The sequence below is a fragment of the Catharus ustulatus genome, chromosome 2 (assembly GCF_009819885.2).
Source record: "Catharus ustulatus isolate bCatUst1 chromosome 2, bCatUst1.pri.v2, whole genome shotgun sequence".
Classification (NCBI taxonomy): Eukaryota; Metazoa; Chordata; class Aves; order Passeriformes; family Turdidae; genus Catharus; species Catharus ustulatus.
Window position 1 is genome coordinate 6027153 of NC_046222.1, and position 21613 is coordinate 6048765.

The 21613-nt window shown below is 37.7% G+C and overlaps 1 protein-coding gene across 3 annotated transcripts in view; it reads right to left on the reverse strand.

Annotated features, from left to right (window-relative positions):
• The window catches only part of CADM2 (cell adhesion molecule 2), a 558258-nt gene that overhangs the window by 67968 nt on the left and 468677 nt on the right, over window positions 1-21613 (reverse strand). For all 3 annotated transcript variants that reach the window (XM_033051285.1, XM_033051286.1, XM_033051284.1), the window contains one exon: window positions 20039-20129. In XM_033051285.1, the coding sequence (XP_032907176.1) occupies window positions 20039-20129 (91 nt within the window). The remainder of the gene's footprint in view (window positions 1-20038; window positions 20130-21613) is intronic.

Sequence of the window (21613 nt, forward strand, 5' to 3'; positions counted from 1 at the left end):
ATGAAAGGGTGTTTCACTGAATCTTGTCTGTAAAACCAGCAGACAGCATTCTCAGGCCCTTTCACATCACTCACTTCAGCAGGATATTCACAGCCTGGGGGTCCAGGGCTACCTTGCTTGTAGCTTTGTGCAGTATAAGCCACATATCAATCTCTACCCAAACATGCCAGCTGTACAACTCAGTAATACACCAAAATATAATATACACTGTTATAAAATTAGCAGTTGCCAGGTTAGTCACTGGTTATACTAAAGAAACACTTAATTTCACTGATTTGAAGCAGGTGTTTAAAGCCTATCAGATATAATAAGTGCTAAGAAAAAGAATTAAATACCTAAGGAAAAACATTTAGTCAAAATGTGGCCTCATAAACAGAAAAATAGTTGTAATGGCTGCAATGACATGATTTTCTTTTGAGTTAGCCAAGGCATGTAAACAGAGGGAATTTTTCTGAAATGCACTTCCATAAAATTCAAATTAGTCTTTAAAGAAAAATATTTATTCTGAAATATAATGGATTTAGACACATTTTACTAATATTTTGGGTGACAACTTTTTAAAATGTTGTTGAACTTAGTACTTAAACTGGATATACTCTGAAGTTTTGATTTTTTTCAGATCATATGCTCAGAGAACAAAAGCAAGGATTAAGAGCTAATGGTATGATGGTACTTATTTATACCTTATCATAGATACGTCTTAATGCTCTGCCAAGTTCATTTTCATGAGCTGGCATCCACTCACACAGGATACACAATGAACACACTTCCTTTTCTGTTTAATGCAAGCAGGGAATCCAGATGTGCACGCTGCTGTAGAAACATTGCCCTACAGAGCTCCCAGCATTAAGGTGTGATTTGCCTGATATGTTAAGGTGGATTTGTTCAATTTTCTGGCCAACTCTGCATTGTTTCCCATTTACCAGCTTGCTGTGGATCTGTAATCCCAGGAGTGGGGACTCTCAAACACTTCTGATACAATGTGCGCCATTACCTGCATAAATGGCGTGTTAAAGCAACTTCTGTGCAGTGGTAATTTATGGAACTTAGGTTCTAAATTGAAACTAGATGGCATATCCTAGGGGAAAACCTATAGGATAACAAATAAGTATGAAATGGAGCTGTAGATATAAATTATTCAGGGAGCTCTGTCACATTGTAATACACCAACTCCAGACTTACACAGAGCACTTAGCTGTGGTTGCAAAATGATGTGTGGCAGAAAAGCCAGGGCTTAGAGAGAGGCAGATCTGCATTCCCTGGGTGCTGGGGAAGCTGCTAATCACGAGTGGATATTCAGCCCTCCTGGGCTGTATTTTGGCAGCAGCAGAGGCAGCAGGGCCATTGCCAGCACATCCTGGTGGCTGGGCAGAGCTCACACTGTTCTGGGGCACAGGGGTGCCTAAAGCAGCAATTCTGTCACAGCCACAGAATTAAATTCTGCCTGCATTGCTGGGAACCTCTGAGACACTTGGGGCAAACAATTCACTGGTTAGGCAGAAGGGAACTGGGAGCAGCAGACGTGCTCATGCACCCATCACTGCTGTGGGCAGCAGCAGCAAGGGGATGCTTTACAGAAACACGGGAGTACATCCATTTCCTGCTGCCCCTTCCTCCTGCACCATGCCAGCAGCCAAATCATCCTGTCAGGGGTGCTGCAGGCCACTTCTTTTCTTCTCCTTTGTACCCACTTATTATTTACACCTGTGCCTGTGAATGTCTCTAATATCTTTTGGAATCTGCTTATGACGTCCAGCAACTCAGCCTCCAGTAGCAACTAATTCTGGAAGTTCCCTACCTGCCATGTGTTGGAATTTTGAAGTTTAGGAATGTTGAATTTTTTGTGTTGATATTGACTTGTAAAAAAATATTGGTTTTGATTTGAGGTTTTGGAGAAGGTTTTTAAATTTGAGTAAGAGAGTTAGAATTATTGGTGTGTAGTTTGATTAGAAGTGTAATTTTGTATAGTATGGAGTTTGGAATTTAGGGTTTTAGAACATAGATAAACATGGGATAAAATGAAGGTTTTGGGGTGTGTTTTTTTTTTTCTTTTTTTAAATTTACTTTTCATGTCTTTAATTGAGCTCCTAGAAGTGGCAATGAATATTTCAGGACATGGTAAGTAACACTTTCCTGTTATAACCTTGCTGTAAGTTATGACAGCCTGGTACCTGGCAGGCCTGTCTCTCCCCCTTTTTCTCTGCTAGAATTTGATACCTTCTGAGACTATCAAAAATAAAGAGGGGCAAAGGAATCTTAAATTTAGAGCATATTGGGTATTCTTTCCTAATTGCCTTAGTACCTTCATTGTCCAAAGCTGAAACTTGTCCACAAGTGCAGAGGTTTTTGCTCTTATCCAGAATTTTGAAAGGAATACTTAGGTTGGACATGCTAAAACACTTGACAAACACGTGCACTCCCAATATTGCACATTTCTCTCAATTACATATATCTCTAACATTGCAGAAGGTTTTGGGGGTTTTTTGTTGTTGTTTTTTGGTTTTTTTTGTTTTTTTGTTTTTTTGTTTTTTTAATACTGAGTGCTGTCAATTCCTATGTGAACCAGGACAGAGTGTTTGCACAAACAGCACCTTCCATTTGTGCATTTAGTGAAAGCCTTGAAAAAAGGAACTGGTTTTTAATATTGAAATCTGAGTTTAACTGCCTTCATGTTAGCCTCAAAACCTGACAGAGAACCAGCAAAATTTGGTATTTTTCTCCAGTCAGAACAAAATTAAAAACCACATGCTTGATTAGAAAAGAGCACCTAGGCACTGCCTTACCTTTTCAACAAGTGTGTGCTTAACATGAAAGTCAGTAATTATATTTGTCTACATTACTTTAATTGTTTTTTTAGCTGAGGCCTTTAAAATTACACTGGAGTTTTTTTTATTTAAGACAAGACTGGCAATCTTCTGTTCCTTTCTCCACCCTTAAACCAAGGACAGTGATGTTTCAGTGCTTTCTTATAATCCTCCTCTCTGGTGATATCTTTATATTGAACTATAAAATTCAACAGATGGTGATAGAATACATCCTGCATTGCAACCTAAGACATTTACCCTTCATTTAAAAATTATACATATATAATGCATTATGTTTTCTTTTTAAATAAAGTGAATTTAGGCAATGCAATCCATTTGCACATGAAACTTCTTGGCTCTGCATTTTCCTTTCCCTTTTCTAATTTTTATGTACAGAAAGGTCATGTACAAAGCGTTCTTCACTGAGTCCTTAGTAAAACACTTGGAAAACTTACTGACCCACTATAATAGCACAGAATAACCTTTTTATTTCCATAAGATCACACTTTTAAAAAAAAGCCCCTGACCAATGAAAAACAGCAACAAAAAAGCCCCCAATGCCACCTCTTTACATGTCCAGTCTCACTGGGAATATTATCATCCAACTGGGTATCTAAGCATCCTTCCAAAATTTTGTGGGTAAAAATAAAGTTGGAAGAAGAAGAATAAGAATTTGAGGAACACTAACAACATAAAAATAAATTCATTATTTTGATTAGGGCCCTCTCCAACAAATACCTTTTACTTCTCCAAACAGGGGTACACTGGTATTCCCTGAAGTCCAGAAAAAATCATTATCTAGTGGATATGCTCAAATGAGTAATGGAAAAGGGATCACAAGATTTATCAGAGTGCTTCTTGTTGAAAACCTGGTGCAATGTTCAAAGTCATCTGAGGGAATGATTGCTTCATTAATTTGAAACTTATAGTTCCTTTGTATCAAGAAACTGGATTTTTAGCTTTATCAGTTAATCATCCACCTGAAAGTCGAAACCCTGGGGGAACCTCTTGTTTATCTAAAGTCTCAGCCTGAGGAGTCATATTGGGATGAGCTGGTTTGGGAGCATTTCATCTATCAAAAACATCAATATCACAGTCTCTAGCCTTTCATAAAAGGCTTGGATAGATGGATTTTATTTTATGAGATAAGAACTCTCTCTGATTTTCGAGTTCTGCAAAACCTGAGTAACCTTCACAGTTTTTTCTCCCCAGAAAATTAGTAAAGAATATCCAAAGTAGCTTACACAAAGTTCTCTTATTTTTTAAGAAACTTTAAATATCTGAGTTCAGTATTATTATATTTGCTTCTATTTTCTCTTTCAAGCATCTCAACAGACATAATGCAGCCTAAAAATATTTATAATGTTCTATACTAACGCTTTTTAAATGATCAAGAATTAAATTACCAAAATATGTTAAAAAATGAGGCGTCCACTAAATATAGATTTCAAGTTTTTATACCATAAAAATTTGACAAGAATTTACAGCTATAAAGACAAAAGGAACAACAAAAAATGTTGAAGAGAGCTGCAGTGTATACTTGAAAAAAGTGCATAAATAATAAACAAAGAGGTAAACAGACCTCAAACGGTGCTAATATTCATTTACAGGGGAAAAAGAGAACAAAAAATAGAAAAAAAATAGCAGAAAAGGAAAGCAAGCAAGCAAACAAAGAAACCAAACCAGCTAAAAAGCAAACACCCTTCACTCCTTACCTTTTATAAAGCCTTTGCTTTGTTCATCACAGCCATACTTAGGTGACAGACCTCCCTGCCTGGATCTTGCTTTGGATAAATCTGGCAGTCCTCCCACCCTGGCTGGATTACAGGTGCTAACCATGCTGATATGACAGACTAAATTTACAGCTGAAAGTCCTCATCCCTCAGCAGACTGTGACAGCAACTGATTAAAGTGAATCAAGAGTCTTTTCAAAGCAAAGATATTTATTCTTCTACCCAAAGATACAAAATATATCTTGTTAGAGGGTAAAAGAGTAATTTTTCATATTCATATTTTCTCCTATCTACACTCTAATATTTCCTTGAACTGGTATTAAGATTCCTTTCAGATCTAAAACCTTAGCCTGTGGGAAGTTGACTGCTCTGTTTCTGCATTAATTCTCCTTTTTTTCTATTTATTTCCTCTCATCAGGCTGATAATCCATTTTCTTTTATCCTTTAGTCCCCATAGAGTCTAAGAGACCCTTTGACCTAAGGCTTTCCACCTTTACACAGCTGTGCAGTGCTGCTGCTTTTTGTCTGGAGAGATTTTCCCAACTGATCATCAAGCCATTATCAATGCAACTTCTTTGAAACTACTTACCTCTCCTACTTCTCCCCCTTGTGCATCTCATGCACCCCCTCCTCCTTCCCCCCCAAAAAATTTCCTTTGTTCGTTATTTTCAAGAAGGCAATGCAATATCAGACTAATACTCTGAAAAGTGCCTAATCCACATATATATGTATATATTTTTATATATATATATGTATATGTGAAGCTTCTTACCTAATTCCAGTATTATTCACAATCTTCTCAGAGCAGTATAAAAACCCTGCTGTGAATAACATTTTGGGGAATGGCTTTCTCATAGTCATGAGACAGATCAACAAGAGAATTTATGTGAAATCAGAAGACAACTTATCAGTGAATTGCATCAGAAATATCCCTTGTATTCTACTCTTGTCAGCAGCAGGGAGGCTAGAAATGGACAAAAAGATTGTCTAAAAAGAAAAAAATAAAACAAACTCAACAAAAGTTTGTGAGGGAGATGCCATAGGGAGGAGTTGCCATTCTAGAACCTGCCCTGCTATCCCATGTCACACAAATCTCTCCCACGTTTGTCACACACTGCACCTGCTTTCCAAATTTCGGTGTCTCATTTCTTCCCCCTCCATTTTTTTGCTTTCTCTGAATCTGACCAACTTCTCAGAAAACAGATTCAGAATTTCTAGTCCTTTATTACTTCTCCAGACCTTTCTGCACCAGGCCAGCAACTGGATCCATGAAAGGGAAAATTTGCTGAACTAATTTATGCTTCCTATCACTTATGGATTTAGAAGCAAAAAATGGAGGAGGAAGAGGTTGCCATTATTTCCAAATTTTCAAGGCCAAGCCACTGCTTAGGAGCAGATAGAACTAAAGAAGAATACTGCTAAACTTATGTATACCATAAAGAAGACAGGTAGACTTCTTTTAAATACATCAGGTTGGGGAATAGGCACTGACTTAATTTTTTTTTCAATAAATCTGGAAAAGACCTGGACATTTTAATGCATTTTTAGTAGTTCAAACCAAAATGCCAAGTATTTTGGAACACTTTTAGTAGCCAGCTGATAACCACACTTTTTCATATGTATTTTAAAGTCTGAGGCTCAAAACATCTTAAGTTCAGAGGAAACACTATAACCTCTATAGTTTGTGAACAGAAGTCTGCTTTAAAACCTTGCCTTTAAAAAACAATGGTATGTATGGCTATACTGTTCATTTCATGTCACCAGTTTATAAATAATTCATATTACTTTTAAATTTTAACCAAGAAAAAAGAAAAGTCCTCCACAGAAGTATAACACGTCTTTCAAAAAGATTCCTGAGGCTAAAAAGGCAGGAGGAGAGGTGCAAGCCTATACAGCAGCAGGAAAGAGAAAAGAAAAAAAAAAACAAAAAAACAACCAAGCAAACAAAAAAACTCAAACCACATTAAACAGTCTTATGTCATAAATCCTGCCTCACTTGCTGGGGAACAGAGACCTCACAGGAGTGAAGGCCACTGTGAGCTAATTGCCAATAGCTCAAGGAGAGAGCAGTAGGCAGCACCTCACAGGACGCATCTGCAGGTTGGGCACAGATTAGATAAGGTGTTCTCCAATTCCTATAAAGCATCAAGGACACTGGCTTTGTATCAGGACTCTTGTACTGAAGGGCTGATATGGGCAATTGCACAATGGTGCTCCTGTTCAGGGCATGCACAATGCATTACCTGCCCTGCAGTCCTGCTGCAGCTTTCACAGGCAATGGGTAAGGCACACCTGATGACAAATCAGTGAGCAAAGAACGTGACAGCAGTTTTTAGGAGGCTGTGCAAGAAAGCAAGGGGATGGAGACCTCTAGAAGGTGAGTCCCCCCTATTGCTGCAGTAGGGGAAGGCAGCAGCAGAGCTGTGGAGCTGCCCCCTCCTCCAGGGAATGGAAATCCAGCAGAGCCAAGTACCAAACTCATGGCCAGGCAATCTCGCACAGGGAAACAAGTGAGGTCCACTGACAGAAAAAACAATGATGCCCTGAAAACTTCTTTGAAATTCTGGAGCTGAAAGTACTTTGGATCAGCAGTGGAGCACGTCAATAATATATGCCCTTCCCTGTTCTGCCTGGGATGGATGCCATATACTGATGTGCCAATTCCAAAGACAAATCCCTTTCCTTTCAGTCTCTACACTCTCAGATAAGGCTGGGTACAGGAAGAGAGGAGAAACTCCACAGGTAAGTGAATATTAAAGAATAATTGTCCCACCTTCCTTAAATATTTTACTGCTGTTCCTAAAGGCTTTTTCTTTCCTGTCAGAGTACAGCTGAAATGATAAATGGCATGTAACAATTTCACTCACATGAAAAAGTGTTGATTAAATATTGAAATCTTAATGGCCTGGTTTCACTATAATTCTAGCTCCATATGTTTCTAATTACATAGCCAGCATTCAAACAGCTAAATCTTTGGGCTTCCTATGCTGTTTACACCTTGTTGATTCTTTCTTAAGCTTTAAGAGCTATTGAAAAATTAGTATATTCTTTTCCACCAGTTGAAAGTAAAGCATGACTATAAAAACAAAGGATGATGGAAACTGCCACGGAGTAAATGGACAATATCTGCCAAAAATGTATTTCAAAGATATAAAAATGTCAGCAGTATTAAGGTAATACTCAAGTTGTTGCATCAGAATGGCTGCTGAAAATTACTGGGCTCAACCAGGAACTATGTTCTTAATGTTAATGAAGTACTGCTGGGGATAGGAAAGCTGCAGTAAAGCATAGTGATAGGATGTGCACACCTTAGTTACGATGCATGCCATAGAACAGAGGGAAATAACATCTCATCTGGCACATCTTCAAACCTGTTTCACACCAGTTTACAAGCTTGCTGCATCCCCAGCCAGGGGAGCAAGCACTGAGGAAAATACTGATTTATCAGAAATAACAGAGAAAAAACAGCAGAAAGAGCTTCAGCACCACTGATTTTAAATGCTTTACATTTCCATGTTACAGGATTAGGAAAAGTACATTTTCTTAGGAGAGACATAGGACATGCTGAAGTGCCACACAGAGATAATGGTTGGGACTGCAAGAAACAAGAAGCAGGGCAGTAACTGCTGTCACACTACATTTTCAGTTCCTTTTTCATTATGTCTCTTGGTCATATCCTCAATTCCAGTTGAGGTCTGAAGGGTCTATGAGGGAATTAATGAGCAAACACTATTATGAGATTTTTTTCCCCCCTTTGATAAATCCTGAATTTCAACTGATTAGATATTTCAGGCTGCCACACTGATGGATGTTCACATGCCTAATTTGCACTGTTTTGAACTTGCCTACACTGTGTCCCAACATTCACAAGAAACTTTGTTATTACAATAAGCTGAGAAATCCCATCTAAGAAACGCCAGCTGCGTTTTCTGAGTTAAGGTCAAATGCTTGCTGGCATGAAAATCAAAGAGGAAAATGAAGAGTGTCTGATTCATTTCCACTTTTTCCATTAAGTAAACAGTTGAAAATCTCATTCACAGTGTGTTTGCTTGTCCAAATACTACTTGTTTGAAATCATTTGCTGTTGATGTAAGACACAGTCAAGGAGAAGCCTCATTAAACTAAAATTTCTTCCTGCACTTGAGGTGCAGTGACAACACCCAGAGAGCTGATGAAAGCACCAGGGCTGCCTCTTGGATGACAAGCAAGGACTTCAGTACCAACCCTCATTAACCAAGGTATGCACTTCCTGACTTTCAATTCATGTAAGAACATCGTGAAGTTTGGGAGATGAAGCAAAGTATCCTCTTTTCACCAGATTAATAACTGACATTTCTAAGATTTTCTGTTGAATTGTGTCTTTTCAGCAAGTAAATATTAGTTGCAATATACAACAGTTTATAGGAGCACCAAGGGAATGAAAATACACCATAAAATTTTTGTACCTCAGTTATTTTTTCATCAGTGTCAAAAAAAACTGATTGCTTTTTTGAGCAAGCTGAAGCACACTGTATTGAATCATAATGAATAATAAAATGTTTTATGCTTTCAAGATAATATAACAATATCCTAACAATAATACACTGTGAACATATAGGTATTTTTATTTCAGAGCTAAGTTCTACACCATGGTTTGTGTCAATTCCTTTTGCATCTAAAAATAACTTCTGAAATGGTAATACAATAAAGGGAAAAAGAGAGAAACATTATTTACTTAGAGAAGTTTGTTTTCTTTTCCCAAATGTGTTATTATCTCCAGACAGGGGAGTGCTTTAGTTCCCACAAACTTCTCTCACACAGAAAATTATTCATTAGTACCTTCATGGTAATAATTTTAGCACTGCAAAGGAGATATCCTCAAGCTCTCCATGGGATCCAGCTCCATTAGCATCGAGTCCCAGCAAGCCACAACAGCCTGTGTTCAATGCTCAGCAGCAAAGGAACAGCTGTACTGAGTCAGACAAAAAGTTCAGCTAGCCCAGTCCCTTATCTCCAACTCCAGGGACAAGCAGATGTCTAGGGAACAGGCCAAGCACAGATCTCAGGCATTTCTGATACCAAGCACAGTTTAAAAATACTCTGTAAACCTTAAGGACTTGCCTTTTCATGAACTTAGGCAGTTTTCCCTTGAATTACTGTGAATTTTCACCATCTGTCATACCCATTGACAACAAATTCCCAAAGTTTACCAGTCATTTTATGAAAAATTATGTTCTTGCTTGGCAACAAAGCTGGTTCTTATTAGTTTAACTTACTGTCAAACATTTATATTTGTAGACAGAATGAACTAGCAGTTCTTAGCAGCTACCTCTGTACCATTTACAATTTTGGAAAGAGCTCCGTTTCCCTTCTATACCAATTAGGCCACCACAAGGTGTATTTTCTGTGTCTTTCAAGGATTGTTTAAAAATGTTTATAAAACAAGCTTTTCCCCCTGCAAAAGGAATTCCAACCCCATGAAACTTGGTCTTTATTCAGATGTCTGCTAATTCTAGTCCTTTTTATAAATTTTAGTGTTTGAGAAGATGCCAGTTCTACAGATTCTGGGATCTCTCTCTTGTCCTGACCTAGCCAGGTGGTGTAAAGCATTTCCTGTCACTGTTTATAATTCATATAAAACCTTCTGGTCCTGCTGACTTCCTGCTCATTTGTTCCACAACCACCTCCACATCCATTTAAATCTTGCTGGTGAGCACCTGACAAAAGGGGGAGTCAGTCTGTAATGTACCCAGTTTCCTCTGCCACAAAAAATATGGATGGAGCAAATTCATCTGGCTTGCCTTTTAACCTTGATTCTCAGTTGATCTTAAAAAATGTACTGACAAACTTTCCATTATTTAATTTAAAAACTCTTCTATTTTCAAGTTTCTTTTCTGTCTATTCCTTAAATATGACTTCTTTTTTCCTCCTGCTTTTTTTGTTGGTTTGGCTTACTGAATTTTTATATTTAATCTGCCAAGATCTTTTCTTTCCTTTGGAAAACAACTCCAGCTTTTCAAATTATACCTTTACCCTTTTTATTACTTTGATTTTTTCTTCTGTTTAGCCTCACCAACTTCTTCTCAAGGGATTCTGCTAGGTGATATGCATTGACCCTGTGGTTTTCTTCTTTTATTTTTCTAACATAGTCCTCAGGCTGCCTGGAAAGATTTAATTCTCTTATTTTCCCCTTATAACTCCTTTTTAAACAAGATTCTTAATTTTTATGTAGTTTCCCTTTTTGATGTTGATTGCCACATAATTGCACAGACTTGATTTTTTTGCCTCTAGGTGCAAACAGCAAATAAATACTTTTTAAAGAATGAGCTGAATGAAGATGGTGCTGAGAGCTCCCTCAGTCTGTGACACCCTTTGGAAGATTCTAGAAATTGTGTGTAGAGGTAGAAAGGTAGATTAAGGTTATTTGAGAGCAATAGAAAGTAAAACCCAACACCCAAAAAAACAACATCCAAAAACCCTCAACAAAAATCCTAATCAAAAAGCAATAGTAAGTAGAAACACTGATCTGTCTCCCACTTACCTCCCTCCCACCATCCCCCAGAGACACCAGCATTTCTCAACCCTTGGAAAATCTTTACAATTCTTAAAAGTGACCAATCCAGTGTTCCTAAGCAGGAATAAACCAAAACAATGGGAAGAGGTGATCCAGGAGCAGGGATTGTCCTGCAGCCCCTGGAGGAAAATGCTCTGGAGCAGCATTCTCCTGTGCAGGACTGCAAATCTCAGACTCAGTCTTCCCTCAGCTCTTAAATAATGTAAGTTTTGGAAATGGTTTGCTGTGGTGCTTAGAATTGTATACATATGGAAATTTCATTTTTAACCAGCCAAACTCAGGTCTGAGAAATCTCCAACATCTTCCTTCCAATGCCAAGCCAAAGACTACCTCAGCCAAACAATGAATAATTTGTTACACTAATAATAAATTAATACAATCTATTACTTCTCTTACCTGTTTGCTGTCTGAACCTCAAACTCATTTATCTTTTTATCTCCATTTTTTTCTGAGGTTATGCCCATCACAGAGCAGTGTTAAACTCCTGCAGAAGGAGGTGTTTTACCCTGCCAGTTTACAGCACACACATGTTCTGCTGGTGTAAATGTGGGGTAAAAATGCAGATATTCCATGAGCTGGTGCTCCTTGTGACACTGGGTGTTCCACATAACATCTGCTACACATATTCCTGAATTGTGGAACACAATCAGTGTCATCAGCACGATTTACACTGATGTGTAAATCTCATTCATACTAATGTGCCTTTTTGAGCTCTCCTGCTAGCAGTTGATTCAAAAGCTCTGTAATTTTAGGTGTAACTGCAGCCAAACACTTGTCTGCAGAAACTGAAGTACCCAAAAGGCCAAACATCACATCCTCTCCCAAAACTTTTCTCATGTTTTAACTTGCTGTCTAGAATTGCCTGCTCCATATTTCAATTTTATCTATTATTCTATTCCACAGCCTTTTTTATTTTAGCATGTGCTTCCACCTGAGAGCAAGGAAAAGAATTATTTCAAAAGCCATACACATGCAAAATGGATTTAATGAGCACTAAAAATGCTGTGTGCAGTTGTTTTTCATACTGTACTTTCTGCACTTTTATGGGTAAACACTGCAAAAAAAGGGATGCTTAAAAAAGAGGAAAAGCAATTATTGAATTGAGCCTATTAGGCAGTGTGATCATTTTACAGAACACTAAAGGGGAAGTTCTTAAGCACTGCAGGAGGCTTTATTGTAAAGTGTAATTTTCAGACAGCCACTAATGCTCCCACCTGTTTCTTTCTGTGTCACACTTTTTTATAACACCAATTTCCCTGCTTTCTGTAAAATACTTGGGAAACAAAAAATTACAAAAAAAAGGGGAGAATGTCCCAGCTGTGAAAAGAAGATACAAGCTTGCAGAAGGACAGGATGTTTAATAAAACTGAAATTTATTCTGTTGAATATACATACTGTATCTCAACAAAAATTTTACCTGCTTCATAATATGTTATCTACTATATCATGGCATAATTCTACAGTGGAGAGGTAATGTCAATGAAATATGGATGTAGAAATTCTCAAGATGAATATTTACACAATCCTTTAAAATAATTGGCTTTTACCTGCAAAGACAAACTACCTATCTGGAAAGTTTCACCAGGTAGACTTTTTCCTACAATTTATATGATATTCTTCATAAGATTTTAAAACATTTTACTGAAAATGAGCACTCATTAAATATAATAGATGCACACTAAATCGAGGCAGGAGATTTTACTAGCAGGAACTTCAAAATTAAAATAATTTAAAAACTGGTCAGCATTTCTCTGTGGTTGGCAATAAGAGTGTTTAACATCAGCTGACATGGGATATATCACATCAGATCAAATTAACACGAGGCTAGGTTTGAGTTAACTCACAATCACCTACTCAAACAGGGTTAAGTTCCTTTTGGAGAAATAGAAGCTCGCACTTCTCCAAACAGGAAAAAAAACATACAGACAGCCTAAACGGGAAAAAAGATACAGAGATGAAAAAGCAATGTTTAAAAAAAAGCAAAGACAGAGTAAGAACATTTCAAGAAACTATAACAAGGGCAAAGAGACAAGCAGGACAGAGATACCAGCGGTATTTGCAGAGGACAGGCTCTATCTAACTGCTGAACAAGCCAAATTCAAAGAAAGACAACTTGGAATGGACAGAAAGCAAGACAAAAGACAGGATTAGGAGAGCCTGAGCTATCCTGAGAGCTGTTCCCAGTGACAAGGAACACAGGGCTGAGAACTGTGAGGAGGGTTTCTGACCCTTCTCCAAGTCTGTACCCTGTCCTATACATGTAGGCATTTATTCAAGCATATATTTACAGAACCTTGCCCAAAGCTGTGTGTGACATGTGTCCCTGGAAACTCCACTGTAAACTCAGAGCATTCAGAAGGCATAAATCAGATAAAGATATTTCAGCTAACACTAGTTCTGGGATCAAGGCAAAGAGCACCAGGGAGGCTCCTGGTTAGCTACATGCACAGCAGTTTTGTTCAATACCATCCACCTTTCTGCTAAGAAAAAGATCTAAACACAAAGCAGTGAAACTGAAGTACCTAATACCTAAATTCCCACCCTCCCCTTTTTTTTTCCCACTTACTTCATTTCAATAGTAGATGGTCCTTTCCAGAGAAATCAGAGACTCTTACAATTCAGGATTTCTTATGTACAGATGTCTATGAAGCTTAAGGGAGAAACACTTTGACACCACATTGATGCTTTATAAGAGGAATATTTCATCATGGATAAACAAATCCATCCAATTTCCAAAATCATTAATGTTTATTGATACTGCCTGAGCTTCCAGTTTGAGCTGTGGGTTCATTCTGCATGGTAATTTATAAACACAGAAACATGGATGCTTTTCCATATTCTATATGATAATTCATATAGGCAGAATTGATACCAGCATTCCTTTCTAGGCTGCTGGGTACTAATGACAAAAACTCAGATAGCAGTGAATAAAATCTATGTGGAAAATGAGATAATTTCTTACAGAACCTCCATCTCACCTGCCACAGAAGCCAGGAAGGACATCATAACAAAGCAGGACACAAAAAATTGTCCATGGACAAAAGCCTGGTCATTAGACTAATGACTCAGAGGCTAAACCTGCAGTTTGAAAGCAATATTGGCAAACTGCTTACACCAAAATGTTAACAGCTGGATATCAAGTGGGTTTCCACAATTTTCTGCCTTAGATTCTGATTTCACTGAGCACAGGTTTGAAGGGTAAGAACTCACTGTTACAACCCAAACCAAAGGTGAGCTATCTCCTGAGTAGGATGCTGTGTCACTCCAAAATACTCTTGGGGAAATAGGGACTGTGATCAAGGTTAGACATAAAATACACATCACCTATTTGTCAATTTTGTACTTAGGGCTTTTTACTGCTTCATTTCCCAGCTGTAAATTTGAGGCAAGTGAATAATCTAATCATACAAAGGTGGGGTAAAAATAAACATTTGAATATTTTCTAAGTTCTCAGATACTATGGGAAATAAATCATATTTACAGTATGAAGGAACTCTAATTCTCTCTTCTTGAGGGTATGCATTAAATAAGATATGCAGACCATTCATAGGTACCATTCATAATTACTGTTCCACTGAAGGAGTCAAGAATCCTCTTCAAAGGTTATATCCTGCCACAGTTTTCAGGAAGAAAATCATTATCATATTTCTCATAATAATAAAAAGTAAAAAAAGAAAAAATCAGGAAATTCAAATGTGTCCCTCCCAGTATCTCTCAAAATGCCTTCCTTAGGTTCAGATGTCTTTCCACTTTGAATTAATTTGAACTAAGGCAAGTATTCAGAAAAAGGAAGATATTTTCTGCTCTTTTCTTTACAGTAACTTTCACCTTTAAACCTGTGACAAAATGACTCATGAGATGAATGTTTTTATGATTTTTTTCAACCACCAAACATGTGAAAACTCTGAAGAGGTGGCAGGACCTGTTGGTGAAGAAGACAGTACATGTTGTCAACTCTGACTCTAGCAAGTCTTTGCTGACTGTCTCCAGTGACACTCATTGTACCTAGGCTGGGATGTCACTGTCCCCTGGGAGTTTGTGCCACTCTAAAGTTGGGGTGTCACTGTACCCTGGGTGTTTGTGCCACTCCATGGGTGAAAAACTGGCTGGAGCACTGATGGAGCTGAAGGAACACTACTCAGGGGATGATTAAAAGCAGATTTGTTCCTGAGTCCTGTTTAACTCATGAATACCCCAGACCTGGTGGAGGTGGCTGGATGTGTTCATTAATCTGGCTGTACTGATCCATCTGGAGGAATGGGCCAACAGGTTGTTCATGGGAGGCATTAAAATGTTTATTTGTCCATACTTTATACTACTCTGTACATATTAGTGTTTGGTTTTGGTTGTGGTTTTCTCTATAACTTTCATGAGCTCACGGATAATATTATTCTAATGAAGGATACCTATGTGAGTTTTCTGAAATAAAAATCTTCCCTATTTATCTCAAACAAGGCCAAATACTCACTTCATATTAGTCAACCAACTCTACTATGATTCCCCTGAGCTGCATGGAATGGAAAGACATTTCTCTACAGCACACAGGAGACAGTTAACTCTCTCTTTGTTTCCTGTGCCCTAATTATTCCATTATATTTTGACGTCTTTTCTCCTGAAACGACACTGACATAAAAAACTCACATATTTCATGCATGCTTTGATGAGAGTACTGACTTAAGAATATTAAATATTAAACCTTTCTTTCATTATGGGTCAGTTTTTGAATTTACTTTTGGGGCAGTTTTGAGTCACTAGACTCTATTGTTAAGACAACAGTGTATAGAAATTATAGCTTGCAATAAGAAAACATTGGCTTTTAAAAAAAATTTGTAAGCACAGATGACTGTAAATGATCATTTTGTTCTTTACTTTTTATAATTTTTACAGCTACCTCATGTTTATTTTAAAATACTCAAAATACTGTCAGGTAATATGATTTCAGAAAAGTCTAGACATTACATAAACAGGATGTCTATGATTTCTGAAGTTTAATTACATTTCCTTCTTTGGAAAATAAACAAAGTCTTGGTAAAACTATATTATGCTAAAAGAAGAAGTAAATTAAGAAGATTCAACAACACCTTACAGATATATTGGGCAAGCTCATTGATTAAAATGTTACAGACTGGCAATTCTCCAGGGATCCAGCCAAAAACACTGGAAAAGAAAACAGTGCTAAGAATTGGAAAGAGAAGAGATTCCATTTGCTTTGAAACTACACAAATGTACCTCCAAACAAGGAATGTTGTTGAACAGAGATATCAAGTACAGTATCTTGACCTCAGTTATGCAGAGAATTGGCTAAATACCTTTTTAGCTGCAATTTGGAGGAAAAAAAACTCAAAACATGAGAATCTAGGACATCAATATTACCAAAATTGTCAACAGGTTGAAGAAGCCAACTAGAGTCTTGTAAAAGGAAAGACCACTCTAATACAAATACATCTATTCAAAGTTTTCCAAAAGAAAACTCTTAAATTTTTTTCTACCAACTGGGCATTTATCAATTGGACAAAGTCCTCATAAATGGTATATCTCAAGTTCCCTTAAAATAATACACATAATAGGGTATATTCCTAGAGTGAGTCATGTTTATCTGCGGTGAACTGATGAATATATTTCCTTTTTTTCCCTCCTATCACCAGAAAATTTTAATTGAAAATGTCATAGATTTATTCACACAGTATTCCAAACACCAGCCTTCTGCTGTTTCTTAGAGCTGGTCAGAACATCATCAAATCCATGTGGCCTGCCTCTGCAAAAGCATCACAGATCAGGCAGAAAATCCTGGCCTGCTCTCTTTGTTAGTATTGTCCCACCTGCACAGCAGTAACACACTGGTTACCCAAAGAGGCTCATTTCCAGCTCCTGCCTCCAACTAACAGGAATTAGACTCTGACTGGAGCCAGAGTGATCCCCATCCTCCCAGTGATGAACAGAGAGGTAAATGATGTGATGGGCACAGTTACAGAATTAGTGCAGTCACTTTTACACCCTTTTATGCTCCCTCACTGAACTACATTTCCATCTTCCTCTCCACCCCCTCTCCATGTCCCCAGCTTCTCCCCTTAGCCCTGTTCCAACACTGGGATCTCTGTACCAAGAACACAATGAGGGGTGACACAAACCCATCCACAGCAACTGGAAACCTCAGAGGCTGGGATAATCCCAGTAGGATGCTGCTCACATCCCATGTCCTATGGGGACATCTTTTCTCCTGTTAAAATCATGGCTAATGACTGCTCAAGATAAATCTCACACCCTAAATTGTGAAACCTCAGCAGGTTTTTACTCCTATTACAGTTGTTCTTTGTAGCTATTCTTTGTCCCTCTGCTGTATCTCTGGAGGATGCTGTTTTCAGCAGGAGATGCAGGGTGCAGTTGATTTCCCAGAGGTGTTGGTTTCAGCAAATCTTCCCTCCCATTTCCTGCTACAGGACTGTAAGTCAGGAAAGGGCTTTTCCTCAGCACTGTGTTGTAGATTGGAAACACAGGATCAGGGTAAGGATGATGCACATGGTTTGAGGGACAAAATCCCTTCCAGGAGGGGCTTGGTGATGAGCTGTAAGATGGTGTAAGTACATTCTAGCTTTAGCTTCATCCTGCTTTTCCCTTTTGGGAAAGAACTACTCAGCAGCACCTATCAGCATCATCAATGCCACCACCTGGCTTCACCCTCTCTCACTTTCCATCTCAAATGTAATTTTGAAGATTCTGAAAATTACTCAGGGATGCAAGAGAAATGCACCTCTAAGTAAATGTGCATTTACTGTTGCCTGCAGGAGCCAGGACACAAAGCATACAGAAATTAACCCATAGTGTGCCAACAGCTGTGAAGGACCACAGCTGGCCCTGAGCTCTCCTTGAAGCCCATCACTTACCTTGTGACACTGACATATCTGGGCTCTGTGGAGCTCTCCAATTCCTCTCTCTCTCCCAGCCAGAGGTACTCACAGTGCTGTTTGGGAGCATGAAATTCCTGTTTCTCATGCTAAGCCACTGCAAACTGCTCCCAGGAGGATGCCTATTTATTGCTGGCCCTGTGCCCTGAAAGATTGACCTAATGAAGCAATACAGAGCAGCATGATGTTGGCAGTGCCCATGGCCTGGACAATTAGAGGAGCATTTATTGGCAAAATATTTGTGCCCCAAAGGCTATCACATACAGGTCTCCCATCTTGATAATTCTGTAGTGTGATGATTTTTTTTTCCCCTTTCAAAACCTCATGTAAGTTTTGCAGTTGAATCCCTTAAGGACAGAACACAGCTTTACTTAAAAGAAATAAATAAGTAAACACCTTAATTGAAGCTCTCTTTTAATTACTGAATTTTAGCTAGTACCTCCTAATGGTATAAAGTATGCACACAAAATAGGAAATATTGTGTATGTCAAGGTATCTCACTTTTACTCCTCTGATTCTTTCCCTGATGCTGCTGGTGAGTGAGGAGCTGAGTGGGGATAGAACACCTCGAGTCTATTAGCCAAAGAGAGCACCCCACATGTAGCTGTCACCTGTTAAGTCATGAGGAAAACACTGAAATAAGGAAAATGCTAAATACCACCCAGCCAATGGTGCACTCAGGGCAATCAGTGCTGACCTCTTTTCTAAAATCAAGCACTTGCACATCTTCAGCAGATTTTGAAAATAAGGGGGAAACAGTCTCTACCTCTTCATACTCAGGGGAATGCTCAAGGGGTATGAGATAAAAGGATAATTCCTTCTCCTTCAGGTACATTACAAAAGCAAGAGATGGCTCACAATGGGTTTTTGTGTTATCTACAGAAGTATTTTTCTCAAAAACACACATACATCAGAAGTACACAGGTCAGACTAACTAGATGGACTTCCAGTGTTTTGGTCTCAAGCAAGAAAGAATCATTATCTAGGTGCTCACCCAGTCAAGATCTGGATGGAGGAGTTGCTTAAAAATGATGCAGGCACATAATATTAAAAAAAAAAAAAAAGAAAAGTACCTATGGAGTTTAAATTATGCCAGGTATAACTCAGAAGAGCTTTTCAAAACAGAAATTTTGGACTTAAATGCCTTACTTGACCTAATTCTGACTTCAGGCTCCTACATAAAGCAATTCCATGAAGTCACTAAAGTTACACCAGGGAGAAATTCAGCCATAAGTGACATGATATTTGTCATGCAATTTGCGCCTTTTCTGAATTCAAAATATTATTCCATTACCATTTTCAAGACCATTCTAAATCTGTGCATCATCACTACACTATATATTGATCTTTTGAGCAAAAGGTCAGTATTTAAGAAATTTGATTCATAATAATATTAAGCAATTGAATTATTTATATATACATTTATGAGTAAATATGTAACAGCTCCTCTGAACAGTTACTGTTTTCAAGAGTCAAGTCTATTTAAGTATAAATTCTGTGCAAGGGTCAACCTCTGCAGATTTGTCTTTAAAGACATTTATAGCAAAGATTTTAATACCCAAGGAAAACAATTTGTGTTCTTAAAGCAGGCTACATCTTTCCAAATCCTGGTAGAAACAGGCAGCCAACTTGCACATAAAATTAAACTTCAAATTCCCCTGTAAATGGCAGCCAAAGTTCAATATATTTTTTCTGAGGCTGGTTGGTGTAGGAAGATTTCCATGAGATGTTTTCTCTTCTATCATCAATTCAATGATGTAAACAGAGATAGATTAAACCTGCACACCTTTCAGGTTGATATGTCTGACTGGAAAAAAAAAAAAATCTCACAGTTGGAATTCTTCCTGAAAACTGAAATAGATGACAAAGTAAAAGACTAGTCTTGTATAGACAGTTAATGAAGACAGGCTTCAAGGGGTTTTCTATACCAGAGAGTACTTTACACCCCAGGAGGAGACAAAGCCAGGAGATTTCTGCAGCTGAGGATTGCAGTCACAGCAGAATAAGTAAAATAACAAAAAACATATTACTTGTTAAATCACTTACACTGGTTTTCCTTTGGATTCACAAGTCAAAATTATAGATTGTCCTTCTTCAGGCCATGAATTGGAAGAAATGATTTTAACTAAAGGTGTATCTAGGAAGAAAAAAATAGACAACTTGTTGATATACACAAAAAAGATTTATTATCTAAGAGTACATTCTTCTCTATTTACAACAGATTAAACCACAGATTTAATTTACACTTGGAGACAGTTTCATATGGAGCCTTGTGCAACTTCCACTGTCTTCAGGAAGGCAATAAAAATGACCAATGTAACTAAACCAGCAACTCTTTCTATCCCTAGGAGACACAGATAGAAAGCATGTGTGTACTAAGAGAAAACAATTATTTATTTCTGTATTCGATGCAAATACTGGAGATGACTATCCAAAAGTCTGATATCTAACAACAAAATAATAAAAAAAACCCAAAAAACATGGAGGATGAATAACAATACTCCATGCAATTGTTTGCCTATTTTTAGGCTGATATGATGGAATGCTGCTATTAGAGGAATGAATGCAATAGGGTACATTTGAATAAGATCCCTTTTGTTGTTGCAGAAGCTTGAAACTCATAATAAGAAAGCTACAATAGGCTTTCAGACAAAATACCTTGTTACAGACATTTTACAGGATATTATTTCGGAAATGCAATAAAGCTGCCCCTAAACCATAACAATCTTAAGCAGAATTTGCAAAGAGAATGTTTCAAGTATCTGCAAAAAGCACTACAGAAGAATCTGCAATCTGTCCAATGTGATTGGATTAGCTTTATAGTTTTAATTGCAAAAAGATTCTCAATAAAACTACTGTGAATTCATGCTGAACAGAGCATTTGAAGTAGATCTTTAACTTTTAAAAAAAAATTGCCACCTGGCTTGCAAGAATATATTTTCATAGTCAACCTATGACTTAGAGGGGTGCCTTTAAAAGGAACAAAAAAGATGATAAAGAAAGAAATGTAGCACATTTTTTCCTTAGGAAGGAGAAAACCAAAGTTCATTGTCACAGTGAAAAAAAATATATCAGGTTGAGTAGAAAAAATTTCTATTTTTTTCTCACAGTTTCTTTCTTTCTATCTTCCTAATACAAACCTCTTTATTCTGCAAATTTAGGGTACCTAAGTTTTTTTCTCATTCAATTTGCAGTTGCTGTTTTCCTAAGCAGTGACACCACAGATGTCCTGTTGTCAAGCAAATGTGAAAGAGCGTGACAATATGACCCCAGAAACTCAAACAAAAAAAAAATGCTGTAACAATATAGTTTCTAATTGAGATGAGAGTAGTCCTGTTGAACCCTAAATGGCACCTGAACAACTAAAATTATGGAAACATTTTTCTAACTTTTGATTTTTTTGTTTTTACACACCACAGAGTAAGAGCATGGAACAAGACAGAAAGAGGGAAAGGCTTAGTGCAGACTCTGTAATTCCACTGAAAGTATTCTCAGCATCATTCAGCTTTGCAGAACAGCTTCTCTAACCTTACACCAGCAGCAAATCTGTTCCACAAGTTCATATTTTTAAGGACCCTGCAAACCATTATGCAGGTGAGCAATCCCTTGGAGGCCAGGGTG